This window comes from Triticum aestivum, chromosome 7B, assembly GCF_018294505.1.
Source record: "Triticum aestivum cultivar Chinese Spring chromosome 7B, IWGSC CS RefSeq v2.1, whole genome shotgun sequence".
In the NCBI taxonomy this organism is placed as follows: domain Eukaryota; kingdom Viridiplantae; phylum Streptophyta; class Magnoliopsida; order Poales; family Poaceae; genus Triticum; species Triticum aestivum.
The window spans coordinates 170949794-170959216 of record NC_057813.1 but is presented as its reverse complement, the minus strand read 5'-3'; the positions used below and the strand labels follow the sequence as shown (position 1 = coordinate 170959216).

The window sequence follows — 9423 nt, the reverse complement described above, 5'->3', positions numbered from 1 at the left end:
TTATTATGAGACTTATGCAATAGATTTTTTGTACTCATGAGTTCCGTTGTGTGCCGACCATGATTGAAAACAATAAGAGCGCTAGCTTTCGGCTTCACCCAATCTGAGGTCCGGCTCGGGTGACCCGATCATGACAATCGCAGAGGTGCTCCCTTTACTCCCTAGCCGAACAATCGGGAACGTAGGGGTAAGCACAGGAGCCAGGCAACCCAGCTTGCAAATCGCTTAAGTCGATATGGTGCATATTGTAGCGTAATACACGAACAAGGAACGAAACCGTACAAGTATAATCATATGCAAGAGGAAAAGCTTCATGAAGGAAGCCCCCAAATGAATTGGGTATTTGAATTTATGCCTCACAAACAAAGTTTGGACAAGAAATTTTTTACAAGCAACATTTTTCCAAAAAAGTATAATGCTTGTTCGAACCGAACACAAGTTAGAAATTAAAGCTTTGAGCATTAAAGCACCTTAGCTGGTTAATGTGTTCGGTATTGATGACGCAGTCCGAGCTTGATACGGGACAAGGTTCCATCCCCCAAGCCGGTCCCGAGGTGGCGGAGCGAAGAGCTCGACACGCCGAAGTGGTGACATAGCACGGTCAATGCAGACCGGCAGAGTGACGCCAAAGTCCCCGGATCATTTTCCTGTGCACAAAAAATGGTGCAAACCGGAGATAATAGTAATAATGATAATTTTAAAAAAATCGTTGCATAATAAATAATTTATGCAAAGTGATTAATAAAAGAAATATGGCCTGGCGCCGAAGTCAATGTCGATGCAGGGCGTCGGCATGATGCGGTAAAGGCGTGGCAAAGCCTGAATTCATAGGTCGGTCCGAGCTCCGGATGCGGCGTTCGCCGGACTATGTACGGAAACTGACCGAACCACCATGTGACTGTCGTTAATGCGGCCACCATTTGATAGACCTGTGTACATATGATGGACAAACCAGAGTAATAATTCCTTGGGAAAAATAAACCCAAACAAGCAAAAAATACTGGGATTAATAGCACCTGGTTTATTTGTTGTAGCAATCCGAAGGAAGGTGATTCCCAAAATTGGGACTCGATCCACGCACCCATTGCCTGGTGGGCGATAAAACGACGGCATGGCAATGCTGGCAAAGGTTGGCTCGCCAAGGCAAAGCCCTCGGTCCAGCTAACGTGACAGAGCTGGTCGGGTAGTGACGCCGAAGTGTCCGAAGTAGGTTGATGAAGAGATGGTGAAGCCCCTGGTCCAGCTGAGATGTCGAAGTAGGTCGGCGTGATGGACCCCAGCTTGAAGAAGCAATAGTGTGGCCCTTCCGATGCAGGTCGTGATGTGGTCGATGCCGGCTTGATGAAGCGACCGTGCGGCGATGCCGGTATGCCCGCTCCGTGTAATCCGTGGGGCGGCGATGTTGGTGATGATTTATCCTTCGAGATGTCGGACTCTTGTTCGGCTTGCCGAGATGATGATCCGAAGAAGTTGAGCTCGGCTCAACAAAGTGACAACGTGTCTAACGCAGGTCGGCAGCCGTGGAGCAATATTGCCGGACTGGTTTGACACCAGCAATGACGTTGAAGATCATGTTCAAAACATTTTAAAGTTAGTGGGATGTGTTCGGGAACAAAACACACTACCCCATACAAAAGTTCCTTCAAAAAGGATGTCCGAAATCCCGTTCGTAAAAAGGACGAACTCGGGTCGGATTTGTTTTTGGGCAGAAAACAGATCCAAAAAGTGATGCACTAATCGGAAGGTTCCCGGAGTTTGGACGGTCGGATCGAGCTGAAATTTTGAGGGTGGTAGATATAGGAATTCCGTAGTCGATCAACGGTTGGATCTTCCAAAGGAGGTCTGAGCTAGAAGCTGGACACCACGCCCTAAACTCGTCCAGATTCTCATCCAGATTTGACAGGGCTCCGGTATATCGTGGATTGTCGGAGATTCCTCCATCGGAACTCGACGAAATTTAGCGTGGCTGTTGTAGATGTAATTCCGCACTATTCCGTCGAAGCAATCGTCAAACCGACGCTCGAGGAGGCGGTGACGGCGGATACAAGTTCGCTGTCTAGAAAAATAGCACGGACGCCCGAGGGCAATCTTGACGTTGAGCCCCCGGGCTCCCAGGATGATTCCTCCATGATCTTGATAGAGATCGGAGCTGATGTTGATGAAGTCCCTCATCCGAACATGACGATCGGAGGTAGGGTGCAGTCCTTGGTCGAACCAAGGTGACTAGTCCAGCTGGTGACGAAGATGCCGAAGTCGCCGTTGATCTATAGACGAGCCATCGACCTTTTGCCGAACACACAGCGGAACTCTCAATTAAAGCACCAATGTCGGTGTCAAAACCGGCGGATCTCGGGTAGGGGGTCCCGAACTGTGCGTTCAGGCGGATGGTAACAGGAGACAAGGGACACGATGTTTTTACCCAGGTTCGGGCCCTCTCGATGGAGGTAAAACCCTACTCCTGCTTGATTAATATTGATGATATGGGTAGTACAAGAGTTGATCTACCACGAGATCAGAGAGGCTAAACCCTAGAAGCTAGCCTATGGTATGATTGTTGTATATCTCTATCGACTAGCCTGGCCTCGGTTTATATAATGCACCAGAGGCCTAGGATAACAAGAGTCTAGCCGAATACGCCGGTGGGGGAGGATTCCTTGTCTTGATCGCCAAGTCTTGCGGAATCTTCCTTGTATGCGGCAGCTGTCTGGACTGGCCCATGAGTATATGGCCATGTGGGTCCTCGGCCCAATTTAACAGATCGGGAGATGACGTGGTGAGTACCCCCTAGTCCAGGACACCGTCAGTAGTCTTCTAGCCAAGTATTGGGCTTGGACTCACCAGTGAACTTACTGACTCCAGTCGCCCACCTGAAGTTGGAAGGAATCACCGCAGCCCTGATGGCTCTGCTGAAACACTCTGGTCCTGAGACGTGCACTCTGCTGCTGGTGGGTACATCTCTGTCGTGACCCTCTCGGTGAGCTTTGTTCCTGTCGACCAGACCTTGAACGATAATGGATCTCGCATCAAAGCCTGGTTCCCTGTGGTCGACTGGTATCCTTCGCCCACCACTGTGCTGGCGTCTATCATCCTAATGTCGAGGCGCGTACGATCCACCCCTTGGGGGAGGGGTGGGCACTCGACGTCGATCATCGTGATCGATTCGGTGATCATAATTCTCACGGTTCTTGTACTGGTCGTGCCAGTCTCCATGTCCCTCACGCCTCGGGGGCGATCTGGGGCTATGAGCTGACTAGACTGTATTTGCAGCTATGGATTTGCTGTGAATCCTATTCCGTAACTGTGATACAACTGAATTTTGATCTCCTGCTGCCCGGAGTAAATCTCTGATCTGCAACAAGCCTCTGCCAGCCTCTGACTGGGAAGGCTGGATTGACTCTGCTATACGGGCTGCAGCTGCTAAATTCGGAATCGGGGTTCGATATACCTGAGTCGGTTGTGGAAAGAGTTGACGTCGACTGGAATCTGGAACCCATTGCCGCGCACGCTCATCGAGTGCCCGCTGAAGGTTCTCCAGTCGAGTGTGTCGTGGATTTGTCACGGCAGATGTCCTAGCGAAAAGACTTAGTCGTGGAGCCATCGCTACGAGTTTACTTGAAGGGGTTTAAAGTGGACACAAAGACACGAGGGTTTTATACTAGTTCGGCCCCTTCGATGAAGGTAAAAGCCTACGTCTAGTTGTGATGGAATTGATATGATCTCGATGGCTAGGGAGCAAACATGCTTCGCCTAGGATCGAGTTGTAGTTGTCTGTCCTGAACCGCCACCGGGTCGTCCCCTTATATACATGGGTGACGCCCGTCGGTCCATAGAGTCCTAACCGGTTCATACTTGTATTCTGGTTGCTATCTCCCTATTCCTCGCTTACAATACAAGTCATACATCAGGCCGGCTTACGGCTACATGCTCTAACCGACTACAGGCCTTGGGCCTTCATCCGTTTACGCCACTAATGAAGTTAACCCGGCCCAAGTAGGCCGGTTTACGCCTAGTGGTAATATCCCCAACATTAGGCCCCAGATTGATTTGAACTGGTTCATGTCAATTCTTCACACCATCTTGCGTCTTGGATATCTTCTGCTTAATTGGCAAATCTCCATGTCGTCATTATTTTTAGTTGCTGTAAACCGGCATGACGTCATCAGTTTTGGTTACTGTAAACCGGCATGACGTCATTATAAAGTTCATAACACCCTCTTAATGACAGCTCCTGGATTCGCGCATTTGACCTAGCTCGGTTGCCTTATAAATAAGACCGAAGGGTCATTTCCTTTCTCTTCCCCTTCGTCCCTTCTTCTTCTTCTTCCTCACGTCGCCAGCTTTGCAGCTCCGCCACCACCGTTGACCTCTGCCTCGTCTCGGGCCGCTGCATCAACCTGAACGTACCAGAGTGCTGCGGCGTCTTTCCGCATCTTCTCCGTTCCCGGCAAGTCCTCTCTCCTTCTTACCCTAGATCTGTTCTTAGGGTTCCATGTTCTTGCTATGTTCATTGCGCGTTCATAGCTGTTCTCTGACCTGGAATGCATCTGTGGACTCTTGTCGTGCTTAGTAGTGATCCCTTTAGCATCCGCCTGCTATCTCTCCTCCAAGCGCATAGATCTCCCGCACATATCCGCTCAATGGTTCACTTCTGTTTCCGCCTTAGTCTTCGAAATATTTCCTGTTTTTATGAGCTTGCTGTAGATCCGCGGCTGTAACATGATTTTGTGAAACTTGTTTCTGCATAACTAGTTATCCATAGTTTCAATTGCTTCCGATGCTTAGGCCAGGCGGTTTAACTTCACCATAAAGAAAAAATTGCTAAACCGGTATATATGTCATTAGTCCCCTGGTTGAACCGCCAGAATCCATCTGATGCTGCGTTGTAGAAGACCGGATTATTGGTACTGCCTCCGGTTTACCATAATTAGATCAACACCTTTTTATCCGGCATGTCCTTGAACCGGATCACTTATTTCTTGTAGATCTCGTCATGGCCAAACAAGTGTACGAGTGCAACTGGGTTCCCTCCCGAGTCACAGAATCACAGCTGAATGATCTAGTCCTGATCGGCGCTTTGGATAACAAAGATACGATTCACTGGAGGGTTCCTGGAGATGAATGTCCTCCTACGCCCCAGGAAGGAGAGGTCGTGGTCTTCGCAGATCACATGGCCCGGGGCTTCAAACCGCCCGGCTCCAAATTTTATCGGGATGTGTTAGCCAACTTTCAACTCCGTCCACAGGATATTGGCCCCAACTCCGTCACCAATCTATGTCACTTTCAAGTACTTTCTGAGGCATACCTTCAAGAGGAGCCTTCAGTCGAGTTATTTAGAGATCTCTTTCATCTGAACCGCCGTACTGAATTCACTGACGGCCCTAATACCGAACTTGGCGGTATGGCCATTCAGAAAAGGAAAGAAATCACCTATCCCCACGTCAAACTCCATACTCACCCCAAGGAATGGAACGCAACTTGGTTTTATTGCAAGGATACCTCTCCTGACAATGAAAATCCCTTGCCTGGCTTCCGTCCGGAACGGCTCAGCAATACTCACCCTTTTCCACAAAGGCTAAGCGCCAAGGAGAGAATTAAATACGCTCCTCAACTATCCAAGCTCCGGGCCTTCATGGCCAATGGTTTAACAGGAATAGACCTTGCACGCTGCTGGATATCATGGAGCATTTTGCCTCTAAGCCGGCGCCCGAATTTGATGTGCGAGTATACTGATAGTGTCGATGACCCACTCCGACACACTAAAATTCAGCTCCCTGATGACGAAGTCACAGAATCTGTGAAAAAGATGCTGAATGAACCGGAGCACCTTTGTGCTCAAACCGGTCTGCCTCCTTACTGCACCACCAACAAACCTCCAGCGGTAATATTTTAATTGCTCTATTGTTCAACCGGTTACTATTTTATATGCTCAACATTTAATTACTGCTGATCCAGGGTGATAATCCATTTTGGAGCAAGAAACTTCCTCAAGACAAAACGGAAAACGCAGGACGGCCAACCCGGCCCAAGACCAAGGTTATCAAGAAGCCAGCTCATAAGAGAAAAACCACCGCTTCATCTGACCCAGCCATTGATGATGATGTGGGTAATCCGGATCTTGAGGTAGAACTTGATTCACTTGGCTTGCTTTTTACACGCCTTATTGATGATAATGCTTGTCAGGATGACGCTAAAGCCAGCAATGCGGGTTTTGTTGAGGTAATCATTCTCTCTTCCGATTCAGAAATCATGCCTTTGCCAAAATTTCGCCGGGAAAACCGGAAAGTTAAATTTTCTTATCCTTTTGCTTATCTGGATTCCCAATTTCTTATGAAGACCCAGCAACACGAAGCTCGCCGCACAACCCGGCACAGTGGCCAGGTAGTTACCTCTGCCGGTTTACCAAACAGTCCGGTTCGAAAACGCCGCTCCGAGGTCTCCGACCTTTTTATTGATTTAAATCCTAAAGCGGGTTTCTTCCGTCAACCTCTTAATCCATCCGACTCCGATTACCAGGTCACTTCTCATTCATCGTCTGGTGAATCATCGGCCACCCAGCTACCACCTTTGAAAACAGTTGCTGGGTAAGTTAAACCGAACATATGCTTCCAGTATACTGCGCAATGGCTTACACTTTTCCTTGACTTTTTATTTTTCTCTCAGGGCTAAACCGAAACCAAGCAAGAAGGCCCGCCTGGATAGAGCGGCTGAAGAAGATGTGGCCCCAGAACATGACCAAGCACCTGATCATGAAGTGTTTACTTGTGAAGATATCCCCAATGATCATCCTCTGCAAGACGACGTTATCCCTGAAAAAGGTCCTATTCATATTCCAGCCTCTGCTGATCCGCCTGCCAGCTCTGTCCAGATTGAGAAATCCCACACTCCTGCTGACAAACCGGCCGCACCAACCCAAACCGGCGAGTCAAAAGATGATGATGTTGTGATTACCGGCGTAGGCCGCTCTGAACCTGGGAATCCTGCCACCCTTACCAGGCATACCATCAAAGAGGATTCTTCCCCTTTGAACAAAGGAAAATGGGATGTTGAATTAGAGACATACGCCAATCTGAATGCTCAAGATCTTCACTCTGGCTATTTAAACCGGCTTTATACTAGCCGTGACTGTGAAGCCGGCTTGGTCAAAATGATGAGGGATAAATTTGAGGTAAATTCCTTCTTTCCTTTCTGCCATTGCATTCATCCTTGTAGCCCCCAAGGGCCGGTTGTGACCTTGGTCAAACCGGGACTTGATCCTGAACATTTTTGAAATCCGTCGGTATAACCCTCGAGGGCCGGTCTAACTTAGCATAAGTAAACCGGGGCTCAAAAATAAAAAGTTGTCCTTAGAACATAACTTGATCAAATAGCCATTAGCCCCCAAGTGCCAAGTTGAATACCTGTATTGAGCTTGGGACTTTGTAATCTAGCAATATACAAAAAATTGAAGGTGCATTAGCCCCCAAGTATCAGGCATATAACTTTTGTTATGTGGTTGATACTTCCATTTATTGGATCGTCTGTGCAAAGCTTAAAATGCCATCTGTATGCAGGCTGAAGTGAAAATCAATGAGGACCAGATTGGCGATTTGCAGGAGGCCCTAAAGACCCAGCAGGCTGAAACAGATAAGGCAAAGCAAGAATTGACCAGCGCTTTGAGCACTGCTGAACGGCTGAAAGAAGGCTTCAAGAAAGAGCGGGCTGACTGGGCCACTGAGAAGGCCGGTTTAACCAAAAGAGCAGAAAACGCTGAAGCGGCCCTTAAACCGGTAGTGGATGAACTGACGGCCGTACAGCGGCAAATACACTCTATGACTGCTGCAATCTTTGGTAAGCTCCTTGTAACTTCTGTGATAAATTTGAATCTACTGTATTGTAAATCCGGTTTGAGACCATTCCAATTTTGTTGGTAGGCACACGTATTGGGCGCTTAGGAAATGATGTGCGGAAAAAATTGAAAGCTGCCTACACCTTGGTGGAACAATTATATACCGGAGCCCAACGGATCATCACCACAGCCTCTTACAACAACCCGACGCCCTCTTTAATCCAGGACACTCTTAGCAAGCTGTCAATGCTTCCAGCCCGGATTGAGGAGCTGAAAAAATCCACTGCCCGAACCGGAGCTATCAATGCCTTAATCTGGACAAAGGCATGGGTGCCCGACTTTCATCCTGTGGAAGCAGCTCAAGGCTATCCCAGTCTGAAAGAAGATGGCTCTGAATTCAACGAAGAGGATTTAAGGGCCATAAACCGTGCAGTGCGCCCGCTGGCTTGCCAGCTAGCTGAAGAGGCAGATTTGACGCATTATCAAGCGGAATATAATAATCAAAACAAGCGAGTGCCGGCCCCAACTGTTGAAGCGGAGAATCTGATTCCTCCAACCCGTAAGCACACTTACGCCCCTGATATTGAGCCGTCTTCCCTGATCCATGAAGAGGCTGTTTTCCAAGCTTTAATGGGAATCGACTGGACCACTGTTGATTTCCAGCCAATGGGTAGAGACGAGGAAGCTGAAGCGGCGGAGGATGAGGAGCAGGCATGAACCGGAAGCCGATTTGAAGAGCTATTTGCAACATCCTTCCACAAAACAATGATTTTGTTTGAGCATCATGCCGCCTTGTAATAGGATAGTTAAAACTTCTGTCTGGAATATGCCTTCGTGCATAAGTACTGGAGCTTTTGCTTGAAAAATTTTAATTCATATTTCCTGCAATCAGAAAAATTTGAACTTCGGTAGCGGTTATACCGTCAGCCGGATTATGATCTTGACATGTGTATCAGTAATACAACAAATAGATGATACATAAATACCTGCCATGTTTGATCATAAAGCTGGCTTTAGCCAAGCCTGAAGCGGTGGTTTTCTAAACCATTACCGTCAAAAGGGGAGAAAGTAGCGCCCGTACCGACTGTACTGACTTAATACGAGCCCCCTGGTTACTCCATGATGTTAACAGGGAAAAGGTAAACCAGGCAGACTCCTCCGGATTAAAAGGGGGATCAAAAATCATTGGCTGAACCGGAAAAAATATGCTTGTTGACACAAAGAAATCGAACAAAAGCAAAGAACGAACAAACCATGAAAACAACATGGAAGCAAAAGTAATGATAAAAACCATTTGCAAAAATATGCTATACTGAGCTGTTCAGATGGTATTACCATGGTCGGACAGGATCAAGGCCTCCAATAGGAGTGACAATGATTCAAGTCAGCCAGGTCCCCAAATGACTCGTGGCATATATGCCAGATCAAGAGGCGTGGCAATGGTTCGGGCCCGACCATGCCCCCAAGTGATTTTGTGGCCTTAGGCCGACCAAGAGGCGTGACTGGTTCAGACTTGACCAAGTCCCCAAATGATCTGGTGGCTGTCGCCTATCAAAGGGTATTCGTTGGTTCGGACACGACCAAGGCCCCCAGTGATA

General features: G+C 48.1%; 1 protein-coding gene across 1 annotated transcript; it reads left to right on the top strand.

Annotated features, from left to right (window-relative positions):
• Positions 1-5970: 5970 nt before the first annotated feature.
• On the top strand, positions 5971-7560 carry LOC123157809 (uncharacterized). The gene is made up of 4 exons (XM_044576004.1): positions 5971-6432; positions 6514-6581; positions 6661-7060; positions 7528-7560. The coding sequence occupies exons 1-4, from the start codon at positions 6247-6249 to the stop codon at positions 7558-7560; spliced, it is 687 nt and encodes a 228-aa protein (XP_044431939.1). The 5' UTR covers positions 5971-6246.
• Positions 7561-9423: the final 1863 nt, after the last annotated feature.

What these genes read in the sequence shown, in the direction of transcription:
- LOC123157809 (XM_044576004.1), top strand. Translation starts at nt 6,247, where the DNA reads ATGCCTTTGCCAAAATTTCGCCGGGAAAACCGGAAAGTTAAATTTTCT. An exon ending in CCTTTGAAAACAGTTGCTGG is followed by an intron (nt 6,582 to 6,660) that starts GTAAGTTAAACC and finishes TTTTTCTCTCAG; the next exon opens with GGCTAAACCGAAACCAAGCA. An exon ending in ATGTTGAATTAGAGACATAC is followed by an intron (nt 7,061 to 7,527) that starts GCCAATCTGAAT and finishes GTCTGTGCAAAG; the next exon opens with CTTAAAATGCCATCTGTATG.